Source organism: Panicum virgatum, chromosome 9K, assembly GCF_016808335.1.
Source record: "Panicum virgatum strain AP13 chromosome 9K, P.virgatum_v5, whole genome shotgun sequence".
NCBI classification, from domain to species: domain Eukaryota; kingdom Viridiplantae; phylum Streptophyta; class Magnoliopsida; order Poales; family Poaceae; genus Panicum; species Panicum virgatum.
Window position 1 is genome coordinate 17,984,647 of NC_053144.1, and position 20,441 is coordinate 18,005,087.

At 53.4% G+C, this 20,441-nt stretch overlaps 4 protein-coding genes and 1 pseudogene across 4 annotated transcripts; 2 read left to right on the top strand and 3 right to left on the bottom strand.

Moving 5' to 3' along the window:
- Window positions 1–3,431: 3,431 nt before the first annotated feature.
- LOC120648393 (sugar transport protein MST2-like) lies at window positions 3,432–6,171 on the top strand. The gene is made up of 4 exons (XM_039925156.1): window positions 3,432–3,910; window positions 4,389–4,714; window positions 4,804–5,433; window positions 5,507–6,171. Exons 1-4 carry the CDS (start codon window positions 3,763–3,765, stop codon window positions 5,990–5,992), a joined length of 1,590 nt encoding a protein of 529 aa, XP_039781090.1. The 5' UTR covers window positions 3,432–3,762; the 3' UTR covers window positions 5,993–6,171.
- Window positions 6,172–8,957: 2,786 nt separating this feature from the next.
- LOC120648394 (receptor-like serine/threonine-protein kinase SD1-8) lies at window positions 8,958–13,321 on the top strand. The gene is made up of 6 exons (XM_039925157.1): window positions 8,958–10,467; window positions 11,452–11,813; window positions 11,933–12,143; window positions 12,275–12,512; window positions 12,621–12,771; window positions 12,873–13,321. Exons 1-6 carry the CDS (start codon window positions 9,051–9,053, stop codon window positions 13,203–13,205), a joined length of 2,712 nt encoding a protein of 903 aa, XP_039781091.1. The 5' UTR covers window positions 8,958–9,050; the 3' UTR covers window positions 13,206–13,321.
- A 1,343-nt stretch (window positions 13,322–14,664) lies between these two features.
- Window positions 14,665–15,925, bottom strand: LOC120648395 (annotated as a pseudogene).
- A 208-nt stretch (window positions 15,926–16,133) lies between these two features.
- Window positions 16,134–17,271, bottom strand: LOC120648397. Its single transcript, XM_039925158.1, has one exon. It carries the CDS (start codon window positions 17,135–17,137, stop codon window positions 16,421–16,423), a length of 717 nt encoding a protein of 238 aa, XP_039781092.1. The 5' UTR covers window positions 17,138–17,271; the 3' UTR covers window positions 16,134–16,420.
- A 1,728-nt stretch (window positions 17,272–18,999) lies between these two features.
- Window positions 19,000–20,099, bottom strand: LOC120648398. The gene has a single exon (XM_039925159.1). The coding sequence runs from the start codon at window positions 19,928–19,930 to the stop codon at window positions 19,268–19,270; it is 663 nt and encodes a 220-aa protein (XP_039781093.1). The 5' UTR covers window positions 19,931–20,099; the 3' UTR covers window positions 19,000–19,267.
- Window positions 20,100–20,441: the final 342 nt, after the last annotated feature.

The following is a 20,441-nucleotide window of genomic DNA, read 5'->3' on the forward strand; positions in this document are numbered from 1 at the left end:
ACATCATCCACATGCATGCAAGTCCAAACTAAAAAAAGTTATAAATTTTGAACTAAGCATCCAGATTAAATTTGAATTGCACCATTATCTTTATTATGATAAAATCTTCAAAACAAGACCATACTTGCATATGTTTGCATGATATTTTTTTAAAAGTTTCTTAATATTAAATAATTAGATTCGGCTTCTGGGAACACATTTTTTAACAACACGAACAAATAAGTATTTTTACGAAAAAATAATAATGTACAACGAACAAAACATTAAACATCGAGAACATTTGATTGTATAAGCTAAATAACATAAATAAATATCTCGAACAAATAGTTCAGCATCATAGAATAATTTAGTCTACAAAGAGAACAAATAATTTAGCATTACGAACAAATAATTTAGCATTACAAACAAATTATTTTTGTTGAAAAAATACGAGAAAGAGGAATGTTGTTGAAAGGGATGAATTAAGGATATCTTCCTAAGGTTCAGAAAGGAAGACAAAGTGGAGAAAGGATAAATAAAAATAATAAATGTGTACGTAGAGCGAATTAGAAGAAAAAAGCAAAATAGTCTTTAATCTAGTGGCTATCGATAACCTGAGTAGCATCTAGTATGTTTAGATTCAACTCCTCGTGGAAACGAGAATTAAACAGATGCGAAATCTAGAAGAAAATAAATAGAAAAGCATAAGTAAATAAAAAGAACATAGAGAATTTAGGGGAAAAAACTTGCTAAATCACTCACTAATAGAAGAAGAAATGAAAGAAAAGTTAAAGGATAGAAAGAAAATAAATAGAAAAGCAGTAAAGAAGAAGATAGAGAAAATAAATTAAATAAGTAAATATGAGAAAATAAATAGAAAGCGAAATTAGTATAAAACATTAGCAAAATAAAAAAGGAAAATAATGGAAGAAAAAGAATGAAACAAAACCAAACAGCAACAAGGGGAGAAAATAGACCGAAGGAAATGAAACAAGTGACACGAGCAATAGCAATGGGAGCCCAAAAAAATAAAAATAAAGAATAAAGTAAACTAGGTCCACAAATCTTGTCTTTTCTGCCAAAATTAATACTACTATAAGCTCAAACTAAACACGTCACAAGTAGACCCAGCAGCAAGTGTGGACCTGAGGGTTCCCAGGAGACAAATGGGGATGCGCATCATTTAGAACTAAAACAGGCTGTGCTGAGAGGAGTTCTATTGGGCCAAATAAGCTAACGAAACAGCCCACCAGCGGATGCGTCCTTCTTCAGGCGATGGATGTCACATTTGTAGCGCGGGCGATGTATATCCCCCCGGGTGAAAGCGGCGTGGGCGGTCAAAACAGGCTGAAAAGGGAGCCTGGGCTCACGTCGGCCTGCTGGGCCGCGGGGGTCACGCGTTGGGTTGCTAGTGCGACCCGTCGCCGGATAGACTTCGTGTTTTTAGAAGAAAGCAATTAAGGAAGGACGCAACACAGGCTTAGCCCAGCCCAGCTGGGCTATTGTGGGCCAGCCAGCCCAGCTGGACATTAGAGAAGTTTCGGACTGTTTTTTCATTTTTATATTTTTCAAAATTATTTTTTACATAAATATATTTTCGATTTCACAATTTACAAGTTTGTACCCCTACCGCCCGAGCCCCCTGCCGCCCCCCTGCCGGGCGGTAGGGGCTTATATGTAAATAAAATTTCTATTTTATCGCATAGAGGCCCCTGCCGCCCGGCAGGGGGGCGGCAGGCTCCCCCACCCAATATAAAAGCCGAGCCCCCCCAGGTCCCCCCACACCTGCATTTGCAGCAAACATCATGTGTTGGAGGCCATGGTTTTGGGGGCATGAAGTCATCCATATCGTCATCCCAGTTAACACAAGTTGGTGATTGAGGTGGTGCAGCATTACTTGACGAACCTCTTGCCTTTCTCTTTCTCTCTTTTCTGGTTCTAGGTTCGTGTACAGGGGGAGGAACATCATGTGTTGGGGGGCATGAAGTCATCCATATCGTCATCCCAGTTAACGCAAGTTGATGCTTGAGGTGGTGCAGCATGACTTGACGAATCTCCGGTCATCTGTTTTTGCGGAGGCCAAGAACTATCACCCGAAGATCTTTTCCACCTCCTTCGTCTAGTTTGCGGCATAACTCCACCGAAGATACATACCAACTTACGGAAATTTGGTATCGATTTGTTAATCAACTCCGTGTCCTCGGGGTAATCCTAGCATATAATTACACAATAATTTTACTATTTCGTAAATATGGATTACGAATGACGGACGAGATTAAAACTGAATAAGAGTTACCTTAATGTGCATCTCATACACCTCTGACCGCATCCATATCTTACGAGTACTTTGTAAGAATCCAATAACATTAGAATGATTCGCTAGTTTACATACCCTCATGTATATCTTCCGACGTTCTAGCAGGTGTTCCTTTACATCTTGCATTGTAATACCTCGAAACAATGTGAAATCTTTAAATTGAACTAATTTTGACAACACCATCTCTATCGTACCATCCGCTAATACATCCAACTTCTTACTGATTACAAGATGTGTCATGATCTCAAGTATTATACTAGATTTTTCTTCGGTCCATGAAAATCCTCCAAAATTGGAGGCAGTCATTGCCTTATGCTGCAATATTTAGAAACAGATTTAATACTATATTTCACTATCCAAAACTTAATTCTATTTTAATTTATAATTCATTTAGAAACAAGTCTCTAATAAACTTAAATTTTAATACTGAACTGAAATTTTAATACTATAGCATTAATTAAATTAAATTACTTTACAATATTAATGGATTCATACGTAACTTACCTGAAGATCACAAGTGCGGAATCCAGCAAGGTTTCGCTGTTGCAACTCCCTCCCTCACCCCACGTCTCTCCTTTTTCCCTCTATGGATATTGTTTGCTGCAAATGCAGGTGTAGGGATCTGGGGGGACCTCGGCTTTTATATTGGGGGTGGGAGCCTGCCGCCCCCCTGCCGGGCGGTAGGGGTCTCCATGCGATATAACAGAAATTTTTATTACATATAAGCCCCTACAGCCCGGCAGGGGGCGGCAGGGGGCCTGCCGCCACCCTGCCGGGCGGTAGTGGTACAAACCTATGAATTGTGAGGCCCCCTGCCGCCACCCTGCCGGACGGTAGGGGTACAAACCTGTAAATTGTGAAATCGAAAATTTATTTCTGTAAAAGACGATTTTGAAAAATATAAAAATATAAAAAACGCAGTCTCGGAAGCCACGGATGATCATGATCTATCCATACTACGAGCGTAGTAGAGCTAATTCCAGGACAGGAGACGGTGGTTTCGTCTCAAGTCCAATGATTGCCTCATGGAGGTGACAGCCGACAGCAACTCTGCAAGCCATTGACACTGAGGGATGGCTCCAAAGATCGCTGAAGAAACCTCTTGCGTTTGACCAGAGTGGCAGATCGAGTGTGCCCATCACCATCACCATCACGGAGCTCGCCAGCGACGGCGGCGCCTGCTAAATCCGTGGCTGATTCGTTTGACCAGCTGGTGTGGCCGCCGAAATCGTTAGCCGCCGCGTTGTCCCTTGCTCGCCTCCGCTCCGCCGGGGCCCCGGCACAGCAGCGCGGTGGGGCGCGCGGCGACAGCGACGCCGGCGACGACGCTACTATATGTCCATAAAACGGCACGGGATCTCAGGATCCCTCGCGAGTCCACCGGCCGGCTGCGGCGTCCTTCGTTCCTGGCTCTGGGGGATCCCAGCTCCGACTGGCGACTGCCCCCGGAGGCGGCAGGTGGCGCGATGGCAGCTCCGGCGACGGCGGCGGGCGCCGGGCAGGGGCAGGGGGAGGGCAAGGAGTACCCCGGCAGGCTCACCCTCTACGTCTTCCTCACCTGCGCCGTCGCCGCCACCGGGGGCCTCATCGTCGGCTACGACATCGGCATATCCGGTAACCGTCCGTTCTTCCATCGCTCCCGTGCCTGAATTCTTGTTGGGTGTCTTGGGCATCTGCTCGGGCAGCTCGGCAATGGTTTTGCTGCATGCGGACTTGTAGACTGTAAAGTAGTAGAAACGGGCAGAGTAGAGTAGTGCCAGATAAACACTGCCTCGGTCAAAGGGTCACAAGCAGAACTGTAGATTTTTCTTCTTCTTCTTCTTTTTTTTTTGTTACTTTCAGGCTCACTGGCTGAGGCGTGTAAAAATAGTATTACCTCAATTTCAAAAAGGGAACAATCTGGTTCGCAGTCTCGAACTATAGTAAAAATTTCATTTTCAATCTTTAGCTACGAAACCGGGTAATAGAGTCCATCCAACCGTAGAATAACAGTTTTTTCAGTATGAAGTAGTGAATTACGAAAAAAAAGAAAGAAGAAAATCCACCTGGAACGAATGCTGAAGCGACATGACTCTGCGCTACGCGTATGCAGGCGGCGTGACATCCATGGACGCCTTCCTCCAGGAGTTCTTCCCGTCCGTGTACCGCAAGGAGCAGGCGGCGCGGGGCGGCGGCGGCCAGTACTGCAAGTTCGACAGCCAGCTGCTGACCGCGTTCACGTCGTCGCTCTACCTCGCCGCGCTCGTCGCCTCCTTCTTCGTGGCGTCCGTCGCGCGCTCGCTCGGCCGGAGATGGTCCATGTTCGGCGGCGGCGTCTCCTTCCTCGCCGGGGCCGCCCTCAACGCCGCCGCGCGGGACGTCGCCATGCTCATCGTCGGCCGCATCCTCCTCGGCGTCGGCATCGGCTTCGCCGGCCTGGTAAGTTCACAATCAGAGCTGCATGCCTCCCTTGAAGAAATGAACAATCGATTCTGCTCTTCAATAATTCAATGTGTGTGTGTGGGTAGTCGATCCCGATCTACCTGTCGGAGATGGCGCCTCACCGCCTCCGCGGCACGCTGAACATCGGCCTCCAGCTGATGATCACCGTCGGCATCTTCTCCGCCAACCTCGTCAACTACGGCGCGGCCAGGATCCGGGGCGGCTGGGGCTGGCGCCTCAGCCTCGGCCTCGCCGCCGTCCCGGCGGGCATAATCACCACGGGTTCGCTGTTCCTCCCGGACACGCCCAGCTCCCTCATCAGCCGCGGCCACCACGAGCAGGCGCGGCGGGTCCTGCGCCGCATCCGCGGCACGGATGACATTGAAGAGGAGTACGGCGACCTCGTGGCGGCCAGCGAGGCGTCCGGCGCCGTCCGGCGGCCGTGGCTGGACATCCTCCGGCGCCGGTACCGGCCGCAGCTCGCCATGGCGGTCCTCGTCCCCTTCTTCCAGCAGCTCACCGGCATCAACGCCATCATGTTCTACGCGCCCGTGCTGTTCAAGACGATCGGGCTCGGGGGCGACGCGTCGCTCATGTCGGCGGTGATCACGGGGCTCGTCAACATCGCCGCCACGTTCGTGTCCATCGCCACCGTCGACCGGCTCGGCCGCCGCAAGCTCTTCTTCCAGGGCGGATGCCAGATGCTCCTTTGCCAGGTACACGCCATGGCCATCTAGTCATCTACCTCTCACCGATCTGGGAGCAAAATCTGACATGACCGCGCCGCAGATCGTCATCGGAACGCTGATCGGCTTGGAGTTCGGGGCGAGCTGGGACGGCGCCATCCCGAAGGCGTCCGCGGCGGCCGTCGTGGCGCTCATCTGCGTCTACGTCGCCGGCTTCGCGTGGTCGTGGGGGCCGCTGGGCATCCTGGTGCCGAGCGAGATCTTCCCGCTGGAGATCCGGCCGGCGGGGCAGGGCGTGAGCGTGGCCGTGAACATGCTGGGCACCTTCGCCGTCGCGCAGGCGTTCCTCCCGATGCTCTGCCGCATGCGGTTCGGGCTCTTCTACTTCTTCGGCGGGTGGGTGCTCGCGATGACGCTCTTCGTCGCCGCCTTCCTGCCGGAGACGAAGGGCGTGCCCATCGAGAAGATGGGGGTCGTGTGGCGGACGCACTGGTTCTGGAAGAGGTTCGTCGCCGACGAAGATGGCCGTGCCGGACACCGCGACGTCGAGATGGACTACCGGAAGGCCGACGGCATTGCTGTTAGATAGTTGCAGTCTTGTACTCGTAGTCAGGAAACCGGAAGGAGCTCACGTGAACTAATTAAAGCACGAATGCGCGATTGATGGGTCAAACTTGAACAAAAGTTGGTGAGCAACCAACTAGTACTGTTTTGGATTTTCGATACAAGTTGCCAACTTTTGTCTTTTGATTACACTGTTTTGGATCATCTATCTATACATGAAACAAAAAGTGTGTGAAATTCTAAATCTATTTTCAGGATAAATTGACAAGAATTTTAGACGCAGAACGATCAATTTCAAATAGAAGAATTCAAATGCATTGGGAAAAAGAAAGGAAATTCGTAATAGTTCGTTTCACAATATAAAAGTATAACCAGAACTATGAAAGAAAAAAATTAAAGCTTTTAATTAGCTCCAGAATTTCAAACTCTGGAAAAGAGCATTATAGCTTCAAAATTTAAGTGAGGCTCTGGAATTTACTTTTTTTAAAAAAAAACTTGCAAATACAGCGGCTTTGAATTCAGTGGCACTGACGATGACACACCTTTGCCTAGAAAAAAAAAAGATGCACAGATCAAGCCACCGTTTTGAAGATAAATTACTTTCCAGAGAAGACTGACAAAACAAAAGATGGGCAATGGTCAATGGACCATTCGACTAGCTGATCCGTCAGAAGTAGGCCACCGCGTACCTGATCCACCAAAAGCTTGTCTATTGACGAGGGAGACGCCGAGACCACCTGGTTTGTCTGATGGAGTCCAATCTTGGGCTCTTGGCCTTTACGATCCGGTCATATGGTTCTTCATAGTGACCGAAAGAGCGAGCATGGTAAATAAATTAAATAAACAAGCAAATTGCCCAGCAAATTACAACATAGTAGACTAGAGCAGGAGTGCCATCATGTTTAAATCTCTTAATCCACAATGGTAATACTAGAGCATGGTAATACTTGGGCATTCCAGACTGGCACGGCACTGCCCCCTCACAACTAGTACTGCTTTAGATCTTCCTTTCGACCACGTAGAAGATCTTCGGTAAGAGTGAGACCGCATGCATGGTTTGTCGATCGGATGGGGACCAGCTTGCCCTTACGATCTGGCCATTGTCTGGTTTTTCTTAACCTGGTCCAAGAGTGAAGCTGCTAGTAAGTTTGACGCACGGAAAGTAAATGCCTGATCCTCAAAAAAAAAACACACTTGGTCTCTTGAAGACCAGACCATCTATTATTATCTTATTATTTGGCCAACAAACGGAGCCTCCACGTTCGCTCTAAAGGTCTATTATCTTCTTATTTGGCCAATAAACGGAGCCTCCACGTTCGCTCATAAGGTCTAGAAATTCCCACGTTAATCGGAGAAAAATAGAAAAATAAAAATTAACCACCACTGCCATTACGATAAAAATTAGCCTAAAATACCCATATGCCTAATTAAAAATCACCCACCAATGCCATTATAAAAAATTAAATATAAAATATCATTTAGCTATGTATCAGTTACAAATATATACTATTAATAAAAACTAAATCTAACAACAATCAATCAAAATAAAATAAAAATAAGAATAATTATCTGCATAATATTACTAAATCTCAACAAATCAAATTGTTAGTATAGGTAGATAGATCATAGTTGAATTGTTTTAATCAACAATAAGACGTAATTTACGATAATGAATAAGATGATGTATGGTAAAAAAAATAGTATAGCATTTATGTAAGGATACAATGACATGCAAATTTTTAAATTTTTAATACTAGTCGCGCAAATGCGCGGGCTATCCGCCTAGTTCGCAGTCTACTTCATTCGGTCATTTAGTGAAGCGACTTATTGGACCTCCAAAAGCTTGCTCGTCCAATGGCGGGACGCAAGGTCTTCCAAGTCCTGGTGGGTGTTACCTTAAGGCTTAAGCCTTTAACAACTTATCAAACCCCTCTGTACCCAAATTCTTGTTCGCAATGTGGTCACCCCTGTTTCGTCATCGGTAAACGGAATCTATGTTTGCTGACTTGGTGCTATGAGGAATACTAGTCTCCAACAAAAAGGATTAAGACGAGGAGGAAAGGAGATTCGACCGAAAAAAACCCCATACATGATACAGATTGGAATTCAACCTCAGGGGATAGAATTATGATTCAGCTCTTTTCAACAAAAAAAAAAGAATTATGATTCAGAACAGCAGCGACGGGGAGGGAGCACAGCGTGGCCAAGAAAGATCCCAAGGCAAATCGCCCAGCGAAATGACGCCACGCGACACCGTCATGTTGAAACCTCCTGACCCAACGGCAGGTGCCCTGACGAGAATATCTCAGGTGCTCCCGACACAGTCCCGAATCTAGCACTCCAGTTTTTTTTTTCCTTTTTGAAAGCATCCATCCGTGGGCCACCGGACGCCGGCGCGCGCTTTTTCCTCCCCTCCGTGGGCCACGACGGCGGCCATCGGATCGGAAGCATCCATCCCGGAGCTCCCCTCGCCTGCCACGCTACGGGGGCGCCGCGCCGGCCGCGCGTGGCGCCCGGAAAAGGCAGGCGCCGGCCAATGCCCATCCAAGGCTAGCGGGCGGCTTCCACGCCGCGCCGGGGGCGCGTTGACGCAGCTGAGCACATCAGCCGGTGCGCGTGCCGCCGGACAATACAAAACCCGCACGTTCCGAATCGGAACCGATGATCCTGCCCGCGCGGCCGCCAAACCCCCGATGCGAACCATATCCCACACCAGCCCGCCAGGACAAGGAGAGGGCGCGACGCCACCACTACCACCAAACACGTCGACGCGCCGCGCCCCAACCTGCCCTGCCAGGCCAACAACCCATCCAACCCCGGACCTCTGGGCCGCACCAAGAGAGAAAAAAGAGGCCTCCTCCCCCCGCGGCCGCACCGCGACCGCGACCCAGCCCACCGCCCGCCCGCCCGCGTCGCCGCCTCCCGCCCCCACCCAGATGAAAGGGAACGCGGCGTCGCCGAACTGAGATAATTTCCGCGCTCCATATGCCTCCAACCAACGACCACTTAAACACATCACCGCACACGGCCGCCGCGGGCAGCCCACCGGCCACCGCCATCGATCAACTCGGGCGGCCACATACATGACCGGCGCCACCATGCCGCGGCGACGTCCAGCTTGTCCGCGCCGCGGCGTCGTCCCTCTCCCTCTCCTCCTCCTCCTGCGGCTCGGTGCCGTCCTCCTGCTCCTGCTTCTGCTCACCCCCGCGCCGGCCGCCTCATCCGCTCCCGGGACCACCACCACCGACACGATCACGGCGGCCGCGCCGCTCGCGGGGAACCGGACGCTGGTCTCGGCGGGGCGGGGCACGTTCGTGCTGGGCTTCTTCGCGCCGGAGGGCGGCGCGGAGGGGCGCACGTACCTCGGGATCTGGTTCAACCGCATCCCCGAGCGGACCGTCGTGTGGGTGGCCAACCGCGGGAGCCCCGTGCTGGGCCCCGCCGCCGGCGCCGCGCTCCGGGTCCTCCCCAACGGCAGCCTGGCCGTCGCGGGCGGCGACGGCGCGGTGGTCTGGGCCACCCCGCCGCCGCCGGTGCCGTCGTCATCAGCGGCGTCCGGCGACGCGATCGGTGCTGCCGCTAACGCCACTGCGCAGCTCCTGGAGGACGGCAACCTGGTGCTGCGCGTCCCGGGGGCCGGCGTGGTGTGGCAAAGCTTCGACCACCCCACCGACACGCTCCTCCCGGGCATGAAGCTCGGCGTCGACCTCCGCGCGGGCCTGGACCGGCACCTGACCTCGTGGCGGGCGCCCGGGGACCCGTCCCCGGGGGAGTACACCTTCCGCCTCGACCCGCGCGGCTCGCCGGAGCTCTTCCTCTACCGCCGCTCCGCGCGCACCTACGGCAGCGGGCCCTGGAACGGCCTCCAGTTCTCCGGCGTGCCCAACCTCCGCTCCGCCGCCCTCCTCACCTTCCGCTTCGTCTCCAAGCCCGGCACCGAGGCCTTCTACAGCTACGGCCTCGCCGACGACGGCGCCGCCGTGCTCACGCGCTTCGTCGTCGACCCCTCCGGCCAGGTCCGGCGCCTCGTGTGGATCGACACGACGCGCTCCTGGAGCCTCTTCTGGTCCTACCCGCTCGACGAGTGCGACGGCTACCGCGCCTGCGGGCCCTACGGCGTCTGCAGCGTCGACCGCTCGCCCATCTGCGGCTGCGCGCCGGGGTTCGACCCGCGCTTCCCCGCCGAGTGGGCGCTCCGGGACGGCTCCGGCGGCTGCCGCCGCCGCACCGAGCTCAACTGCACCGCCGGCGACGGCTTCGCCACGCTCGCCAACATGAAGCTGCCGGAGTCGGCCAACGCCACGGTCGACATGTCCCTCGGCCTCGACGGGTGCCGCCGCGCCTGCCTCGGGAACTGCGCCTGCCGGGCCTACGCCAGCGCCAACGTCAGCAGCCCGGGGGCGCCGGGGTGCTTCATGTGGACCGGCGATCTGCTGGACATGAGGCAGTTCAGCAATGGCGGACAGGATCTCTTCGTCCGTCTCGCCGCGTCCGATCTACGTGAGTTTTTTCACTTACTTCATTATTGCCTTCTTCTTGATGATTTTTACCTAAATCCACTACATTTTTCTTCTCCGATCCCCCCCTTCCTGATACTAGTTCACTTCAAATTGATGAGAAGTTTGACGCTGTTGTGTTTGTGTGCCCCATTTTCCTTTTGATTAAGAAAAAGGGAAAAAGGGAGTTTGTTGCCATTTCTTTTTCAAATTGCTCATTTAATTGCATTAGAAATTTAGAACGCATGCAACGTGACTTTGCTTTTTTTTCTTATTATATCCATTCATTAGTATCGGTTGACGTCTAGTAGATGCATTCTGCATGCGGCCATTTTTTCTCTCCGTGTTTTCCTTCTCGTTTACATTGTTTTTCTGTCGTCATGGTGACAACAAACTTGGTCAGATTGTGCAAGTAGCAAACTTGTATGCCATTGAGGAACTTGATCATAGAGTTCATACCTATCATCCACTTATCTTACGGTTAGGAGGATAAAGGAGATGAGCGAACCTGACCGTGCTAAGTCAAACAGTTGAGGGCAAAACGAGTACGCGCCGCGATGGTCCAAAGTTATCTCCCGGCGTTTTCTCACTTGCTGAAAACCTGCAGTGCAAAGGTCAAAAGTCAAAGCCCCAGCCGGTTTGTCAATGGAAATGCTAAGTTAGCAGCTGCTGTTAGGTCTAACGACAGTGATGCTCACTGTTGAAAGCACTAACGTTTCTTAATTTAGGCTACTAGCTAGAGACCAGTCCTTTTCAGTACTGTTTGGCTCTTAACACTCAGAAGCTACTGATCTACCAGATAATAAGAAAGGTAACATGAGATGCTCAGAATCACTAGATCGATAACTTGATCGATTAACTATCGGTAGGACATCACAATCCTGTATACATTTTTCTTGTTTCACAATGGGTCTAGATCGGCAAGCAGGTCAAATGGATTCCTTCAGAATGTTAACTGAACTGTTGTTATTCTCTCTGAATCTTACAGCTCTCAGCACCTCCTCAGCAGAGACTAATTCAAAAACGGCAAGGGTCGTCGTGATCATTGTCCCATCGGTCGTTGGACTGCTGTTGCTACTAGTTGGAGTTTGCATCTGTGTCAAGAAGGTCAAGAAGCGCCGGAAGGAAGCTACTCCCTTACCGTCGAGGAACGCACAAAGCACGCCTTTCAGACGAAGGAACCAGATTGCTGCATCGAGTGACGCTCAGGACGATTCCCTGCACAACGGTCAGGGAAACAACAAGGATTGCGATCTCCGTTCGTTCGATGTGGAGAAGATCCAAGCTGCCACCGACAACTTTTCGATCCACAACAAGATTGGGCAAGGCGGATTTGGCCCGGTTTACATGGTAACATCAATTTCAGTTTTGACAAAGTCTGAATGCAGAGTGTATCTGATGATTCAATCTCGTCTGAATGCAAAGTGTATCTGATCGATGATCTGATATGCTTCTTATGTGCTCTGCAGGGGAAGCTTGACAACGGGCAGGACATAGCGGTGAAGAGGCTGTCGCGGCGGTCGACGCAGGGGCTCCGGGAGTTCAAGAACGAGGTCAAGCTGATCGCCAAGCTCCAGCACAGGAACCTCGTCAGGCTCCTCGGCTGCTGCATCGACGGCTCCGAGAGGATGCTGGTCTACGAGTACATGCACAACCGGAGCCTCAACACCTTCCTCTTCAGTAAGCCGCTAGTTGCCTGCCACAGCCACTGTTCGAACTCTGACCAGTAGACAGCAGTGACCTCCTGCACTGCACTGACCTAATAGCCACCATGGAAATCCGATCCTGACATAATAAACTGAACCGTCCAGACGAAGAGAGGCAGTCGATGCTGAGCTGGGAGAAGCGGTTCAACATCATCAACGGCATCGCGCGGGGGATCCTGTACCTTCACCAGGATTCGGCGCTGAGGATCATCCACCGGGACCTCAAGGCCAGCAACATTCTGCTCGACAGGGACATGAACCCCAAGATCTCCGACTTCGGCGTCGCGAGGATATTCGGGACGGACCAGACCGCCGCTTACACCAAGAAAGTGGTCGGAACATAGTGAGTTCACCCATATATATTCCAGACGATTCATGCCGGATATATAGGAACAGTGATATATAGTAACATTACGTCTCGTGGCGATTTTGGCTGCTGGTTTGGTTGCAGCGGGTACATGTCCCCTGAATACGCCATGGACGGGGTCTTCTCCACCAAGTCCGACGTGTTCAGCTTCGGCGTGCTGGTGCTCGAGATCGTCAGCGGGAAGAAGAACAGAGGGTTCTACCACAACGAGCTCGACCTCAACCTCCTGCGATACGTGAGTAGCAGCACGATTTTTATATTCCGGCAGTCACAAATTCACGATAAGATGCAAGGCAGTAAGTCATCGCAAGCTTCAATTCGTCTCCATTTCTGCAGGCGTGGAGGCTGTGGAGGGACGGCCAGAGCCTGGAGTTCATCGACCCGTCCATCGCGGACACGTCCAACGCCATGGAGGTGCTCAAGTGCATCCAGATCGGCCTGCTGTGCGTGCAGGAGCAGCCGAAGCGCAGGCCGACCATGTCGGCGGTGACCACGATGCTGACCAGCGAGAGCCCCACGCTGCCGGAGCCGTGCGAGCCGGCGTTCAGCACGGGGAGAAACCACCACGACGACGACGAGGAGGACGACGGCGAGGAGGACCCGGAGGCGAAGGCCTGCCGGTCCGACAGCGCCAGCAGCTGGACTGTAACCGTAGTGGAGGGTAGATAGCTAGCGACGGCAGAAGGAACAGTGTTTGCGTTGCGATGTAAATACAAAAACATTATAACCTCAACAGCATTGGATTCAGTTGTTTTACCAATTAATTGACTGAGGGCGTTGCTTCTCGTTCCCGGTTTGCAACATGAGCTCCGAAAAAGGCCGACCAGGGGCCAGGTGCATGCTGAACCGCTGAAGAAGACGGCCTTTGTTCGCTACATATTTGTTCAATGATACTAACTTTTCAGATAACAAATCTAAAGTGAGATATGATGGTCCACATAAATCACAACATTTCAGATTGACTTTTTTGCGATGGTGTGATTGAGTGGGCTGGTTCCCAGATTGATCTACTTCTTTTTATCAAAGATTGACCTACTTGCAGGGGCTAAAATTTGGCTTCGGAGACGCAACAAATGTTACATCATCTGTGAATGGAGGGAGTAATAGGGAAAATATTACAGAGGATTTGTATGGGCATTATGTTAAAAAGATAAAGAAATTAAATAAAAAGGAGGGAAGTAGCAACGATAAACAATTTCAATCACTTCAGCTATTACATAAACACTTTAATTCTTATTTGTTTACAGCGCACCCATTACCTCCTAGAAGGTAAGATAGATAAAAAAATATGATCCTTTAAATTTCAAGAGAGATAAAATAATTAATAATGCTGAAAATTGCAGTAATCGATACCACCACCGTACTTCTTTTTTTGCGATTACGCAGTACAACTTAGACACTCGCAATGCACGCACACTCATCTCTATAAGCGCACGTATACAAACCCTACTTTTATAAACACCTTGGAAGATTGGGCCGTCAAATCCTCGAAATTGACGAAGTCACTACAAGCGTCTCACTGTTGCTCTCACTGTTGCCGGAGAAGTCGCATACCGCTAAAAGTACAACACCGCTAAATTCTAGAATATTCGCTCCTGAAAGAGGAGCGTGCCAATTAGATGCTACTGAGGTAACTATATCACGCCAGATAAAAAGGTACAAGCTATCTACAGTCCTCTCACCTTCGGATGTTAGCTGACATCAACCAAACTACAAATCTAAATGTGTGAAAGTTAGACCGAGTCTGTTTCGATGATTCAAACGCTGAAACAACACGGATACGATTTTGACCTATCAAGCAGGCAGCCCAGGTAGACACATCTCATTCATCTGCCAACTGCTACTACACATAGATGCTCTCAAATTAAATATGCTATTCCTCTACCCAATCGTTGCACCGGCCGTTCAAACCAAGTTCAAGTCATGAACGTAATAAACAGAGTCGAGTACTCGAGTTAATTGACAGCCTTCCAATCATACACTTAACATAGATCGCACACGAAACGGGTCGAGTTGGAGACTTGGAGTCCAGGACTGTCCTTCACTTCCCCTTCTCGCATTTTACTGTTCTGTTGCTGTCACCTCTCATTCATCTGCCAAAGCGAAGGGGCAAGGCTGCAAGAGTCCAGGACTTTTTCGCTCCCTCATGAACAGATGAACAAGGAAAAACCATACGATTCAGACTGACTCCAACAATGGAGCGCAAAATGGGAATGCATTTGGGCGTTTGCCTCGTCTACAGTGGCGACGCAAAATGCAGCGCAAAATCCGGTCTCCAACAGAGGCGACGCAAAATCCAGCCCCTCCCGCTGCGCCCAAGATCCAGCGAGCTCGCGGGGAGAGGGCGAGGCCCGCCCGCTCGAGCTCCGGCACCGCCGGCCACCTCCTCCGTCCGCGAGCCGCCTTCTCCCTCCCCGACGGCTCCCTCCCGGTGCTCCTGCGTGGAGGCCGCGCGGGCCACAACGGCGGTGGCCGGATCCGCGCGGGGCGCGGCGACTCCTCCCTTCCGGCCACCTCCGTTCGTCGGTCCGCTGTGGTTGACGAACTCCTGGAGCACGAGCGGCGGGCGGAGCTTGGCGAGCCCCTCGCGGTGGTAGACGGGGAGCATCTTGTGGGACTTGGCGGTGCCGTCGGCGACGAGGAGCTTGGCGATGAGCGGGAAGCGGAGCGTGTCGAGGAGGCCGGAGTCGGCGAGCGCGGCGGCATCGTAGACGACGACCTGTTGCGGAGATGCGGTTGTGGAGGCGGTCGATGGCGTGGGGCGGGTCAACGACGGGAACAGCCGGGTGGCGCGCGGCGAAGGCCTCGAGCTGGGCGCGCCAGCCGTCGCCGTAGAGCTTGTGGATAAGGAGGTGGAAGGGGCCCTGCATCGCCAGGGGCCGTGCCGCATCCACGGGGACGAGGTCCATGCCCCGCGCCGCCGCGCGGGCCACCAGCGACGGCTGGATGAAGCTTTGCTACTTCTTCGGCGCGAGCGCGTACCCGATGGTGTAGCACGGGGGACACTGGGTGTCGCCGGAGGAGGGCTCGGCGGCAGCGGCAGTGGCGGCGTCGGAGGCCATGGTGGTTAGGTTGGGTTCGGGAGGGATCGATCGATCGATGGAGATCGAAATTTGTTGGAATTAGGTGGCGGTGGATCGAGGGGGTCAGGGTCCTCACCGCGCAGCGGCCCCGCCTCGGCCGTCCTCGCCGCGGCGGCCCTGGCCACGCGTCCCCGCGCCGGCCCCTCCTCCTCGCCGCGGCGGCCCTGGTCGAGATCCGCCGGCGCGCGGAGCTGCTGTCGGGCCTCCCACGCGCTGCCGCGGATCTGCCGCCAGGCCACCCGTGCGCCGCCGCCGGAGCCACCCCGCGTCGCCAGCCGGGGCAGAGAGAATGAAGAGAGAGGAGCCACCCCGCGTGTGCCAGGATTTGCGTCGGAGGAGAAAGGAGGAGCATTTTTGCGTCGCGGCTGGCGTCCGAGGCAAAATGCCTATTCTGTATGCGTGTTGTGTTGGAGACGCTTTGCCTTCCCAAAAAGCACTGTAGCGACGCATTTTTGGCTTTGCCTTCCGTTGTTGAAGTTAGTCTCATAGGAGAGTGACTATTTAGATTAGCTACTGGTTGGTTTCAAACTTTGAAATGAAATTTGGAAGTTGCCATGACAGAACCAAACGATCAGGACTCGTAGCTACTGAACCAATCCCCATTCCACCAATTCAGGAAGAAGTAGCGAGGATCATTCAAGCAATTAATCACGAACCATGAATCCTACTGAACAATTTATGCACGACTTCGCGTTCCATTTACAAGCAGATCTTACAAGTAGCACTTGCAGTTGCAGCTGTCAAATCCTCTCTTCATCTGCTCCACGGCGCGGTCGCCGCCGGCGCTGAGAAGGCGCGCTCTCACTGCAGCCGCTGCTCCTCCCCCTCCTCCAGCATGTTGACCTCGGCGTGCGCCACGGCCACGGTCCCGCACCCGGCGGCGTTCACGACGCGGCAGCGATCCCCGGTGACGGCGCCGCAGCGGGTGACATCGACGGCCCTGCACATGTCGACCTCCACGGTGCCGCACCAGTGGAGCCGCGCGGCCTTGCACCGCGCCAGGCGCGCCCCGCCGAAGCTCTCGACGTCGGCGCTCCGGCACCGCGCGGCGCGGAGGGCCCCGCCGCCGCGGAGCCGCGCGTCCCGGCACCGCTCGAGGGTGACCTTCCCCGCGCGCTCCACCTCCGCGGCGCGGCACCGGGCCGCGGACACCTCCCGCGCGCCCTCCGCGCGCGCCGCGCCGCACCGGTCGAACGCAACCGCGCCGACGCCCTCGGCGGCCGCGTCGCCGCAGAGCGTGAACCGCGCGGTTGTGGCCGCGCCGCCGGCCCCGGCCCCGGCCCCGGCGCGGACGAGGACGCTCCGGAGGCCCTCGGCGGCGAGGTGGCCCGGGGCGGTGACGGTGACCGTGCCGCCGGCGGCGCCGTAGAGTGTCCCCTCGCGGATGGGCGTCTCGACGCCGTCGAGGACGACGACGAACAGGGGGTCCGCGGCGGAGGTGGATGCGCCGGCGGGCTTGGCCTCGACGAGCGCCATCGGGTTTGCTGGCCGGTGAGCTGGAGCGCTGCTCCTAGGCATCGATCCCCGCCAGCCTTTTGGTGGTTCGGGTAGGTCGGCTGTCCAGCCGGCTGAGGCCGAAAGATGTGAGCTTTTTGGCGGTGGATCGCGATCTTTGGGGTCGGAATGAATGTGTGGGGTGGTTGCGCAGTTGGTCCTATCGGGTCTCTTTATTGGCGTACGGTTTGCTAGCGTGTTCGTGGACCATCTGGGATGAGAAACCTTCCCGGAAACACGCTGCCACACCCACACCGAGTGACGGGCGTGTCCTGCCGGCATTTCCGTGTGTTCATCGAGGGCATTACTTTAACCCCGGTGCGTACCCAAAAGCCCATAGACGACGGGGAAAGCAATTTTCCCCAACGGCTGCACGGCCGCAAGCGCCCAAGATAAAGTTTGCTAGGGACACGTAGACTCGTGTGATGGCTTGTGTATCACCTCGTCTTGTAGTGCGCGTGGGATTGTTGCGGGCCTGGGAGCCGGATCACCAAGCCAGCTTCCGTAAACTCTGTCCACCACGTTGTTTTAATTTGATGCGCTTAAGTTTGGAATGACTTTTGTCCACATGCCACCGAGCGTCGCTCAGCTTCGGTCCAATCAAGTCAAGTGTCCACTTGCTTCTCAGCATTTGAACAACTGAATTGAGCTGCGCCTCAAACCCAAATCCACGGGAAGATATAATGGGGTACTGTTTGCGAAACACAGTGACCCTCATGCATGCGTGTCCGCACATACCCTCTATAATACGCGCGCGCACATACATCTGAAAGATTGGATTGGCATTCTAGAGTTTTTTTATTTTTTTAGAAAGGGATCTGATTTCATTAAAAAATAACTTTCTTTTACAATTGAGACCTCAACATAAAATAAAATTACATTGAAGCACGTCACTGGATCTCTACCCTTCGTCATCCTTGCAACCGGCGCCGTCCACTGCTTAAGGAAACTCTATTGCCGTGGAACAGCACCAGATCCGAACAGAACCACAGTCCCCACCAACAAAAGACTTCACAGATGTGGAGGCCGCAAAAGAGGCGTTGTATGCTCAAACACTGTAGCGAGCAAAAGGCGCCGAAAGCACATCGACCATATCTTCTGAAGGTTGAACCGAACATAAGATCCGACGCCGCCATTAGCCATTACCAATGGCGGCCGGAAGAGCAGATCCGCCGCCGCTAGTAGTAGCACCAGCGATCGGAAAGGGCGATTCCACCAGAGGGGAAAACAGATCCAATCCCTCCTCAAAGAGGATTAGGCCAACGTACCTCGATCTCTCAATGAAGAATGCGACGTCTCCGAAGAAAACGACACATCCACCGAAGAAGATCCAATACGACATAGAAAGCCAAATCGAAAACATTAAAAAGACGATTCAAGGTTTAACATAATTATTTTGAAAGAAAGAAAAATTATTGGAAAAAAATCTATAAATAAAGTAGATCTTCAAGAGACCCCGCCCCCTTGCCACCGGCTGGGAAGCCGGAGATGAGAGGAGACGGTGCCATAGGCGGCGGCGGCAGCGGGCGGCAAGCGCGGCGCGGAGGCGATTCGCCCGAGTCGCCCTAGGGCGACGCGGGGGACGAGGCGATCCTGCTTATTTTGCGAAGAGTTGTTTCCACTTTCTGGCATGTCTAGAGATTAATCGAGTTACAAGCAACGAAACGAAAAGATGTAGCTTCTGAGATAAATTTAGAAAAAAAAATGTGAAACCAGTGACCTCTATGCTAAGTAGAGAACTCGAACCTTGATACAGTAAATAAAAGAGCAATGATCAAGCGTGTGAACTGCAAAATGTAACTCATAAGACAAACAATATTACTCCCACCGTCCTTTACTTTAATACATGGTGTTTTTTAGCTGAAAAAGAAGTAATCAATGACATATATTAGAGAACAGAGAGAGCATTTTTTTATTTACTATTGTTATAATGTACACACATGATACATTGGCAAGATGTTAAAAGAACATTGAATTGAAAAATACACAGTCGAGGCATATATAGTTCTTCGTATATATCCGGCTCCTCGTTCCCCATCATCACACAAATATGAAATATAATATCATGGTGGCTGGCCGGACGACGGCATCTCACTCATGTAGAGCTCCCCCGGTTCACTTGCTCATGATTTCCACCGGCGCCGCCCAGGCAGGCTATGCCTGCTGGTCCACTGGCGGCGGCGACACGGGCTTCAGCGCCTCGACCACGCTCACCTTGCCGCGGCGCACCGCGACGGCGCCGCACCCGGACACGCTGGCGCCGCGGCAGCGGTCGACGCGCACGGCGCCGCAGCCGGCTACGTCGGCGGAGCCGACGCGGCCCAGGGCGAGCGCGCCGCACCAGTCCGCGCGCGCCGCGCGGCAGCGCGCCCCGGCCGCGCGGGCGCACCCGGCAACGTCGGCCTCCCGGCACCGGCCCACGCGCAGCTCCCCGGCGCCGCGGACGCGCGCGGCGCCCGCGCAGCGGCGGATGGCCACGGCGCCCGCGCGCTCCACGTCGGCGGACCGGCACCGGCGCACGGCCACGCCGCGGGCGCCGTCCGCGCGCACCGCCCCGCAGCGGCGGAACGACGCCGCGGCGCAACCCTCGGCGGCGGCGTACCCGCACCGCGAGAAGCGGACGTCGCCGGCGCCGCCGCCGCCGCGCACCACGACGTGCCGGAGGCGGGTGACCTCGAGGACGCCCGGGGTGACCACGGCCACCGTGCCGCCGCCGCCGCACCGGAGCACGCCCTCGTGGACGGCCGTCTCGACGCCGTCGATGACGACGGTGAAGTGGTGGGCGGAGGGGGCGGCTTTCGGATCGATGGTCACCATTTTTCACGATGTGAGATGTAAAATCTTCGAAAAACTTACCCTTTTTTTTCTCCTGCAGTGTCTGGGAGATTAATCTGTGACGAGGTGCTGGAGAAGGTGTTATAAAGGGTCGTGTTGCTTAGCGGCGAAGGTAGCAAGAAGCTGTTGCAGGACGATTGATGGCGACGGAGATCCGGTGCAGTAACTGCACGTGCAGTTGTGCCGCTGACGTGTGGGCCCATGTGCCGTGGGGCCCACGTGTCAGCGGCACAACTGCACGTGCAGTTACTGGAGCCTCGTCAGATTGATGGGGATGACGCTCCATTGGCATTCATCGCAGGGTTTTGTCAGAACAGCGACGCGTACTGCCCATCAGCCAGGGTTTACCTTACCGTTTTTATGTAGTGGACCGTTTTTTTGAAAAAAATTGACTTTTGTATTTTTGAATTTTGAATCGGAAAACACCGTTTACCGGACCGGTAACCGCATACCGCTCAGTAGCGGTATCGGTAAAATCACCGATAATCGGTGA

Coding starts and splice junctions, on each gene's coding strand:
- LOC120648393 (XM_039925156.1), top strand. CDS start 3,763: ATGGCAGCTCCGGCGACGGCGGCGGGCGCCGGGCAGGGGCAGGGGGAG. Junction 4,715..4,803: donor GCATCGGCTTCGCCGGCCTG/GTAAGTTCACAA, acceptor GTGTGTGGGTAG/TCGATCCCGATCTACCTGTC. Junction 5,434..5,506: donor GCCAGATGCTCCTTTGCCAG/GTACACGCCATG, acceptor ACCGCGCCGCAG/ATCGTCATCGGAACGCTGAT.
- LOC120648394 (XM_039925157.1), top strand. CDS start 9,051: ATGACCGGCGCCACCATGCCGCGGCGACGTCCAGCTTGTCCGCGCCGC. Junction 10,468..11,451: donor TCTCGCCGCGTCCGATCTAC/GTGAGTTTTTTC, acceptor TGAATCTTACAG/CTCTCAGCACCTCCTCAGCA. Junction 12,513..12,620: donor AAGAAAGTGGTCGGAACATA/GTGAGTTCACCC, acceptor GTTTGGTTGCAG/CGGGTACATGTCCCCTGAAT.
- LOC120648397 (XM_039925158.1), bottom strand. CDS start 17,137: ATGCCTAGGAGCAGCGCTCCAGCTCACCGGCCAGCAAACCCGATGGCG.
- LOC120648398 (XM_039925159.1), bottom strand. CDS start 19,930: ATGGTGACCATCGATCCGAAAGCCGCCCCCTCCGCCCACCACTTCACC.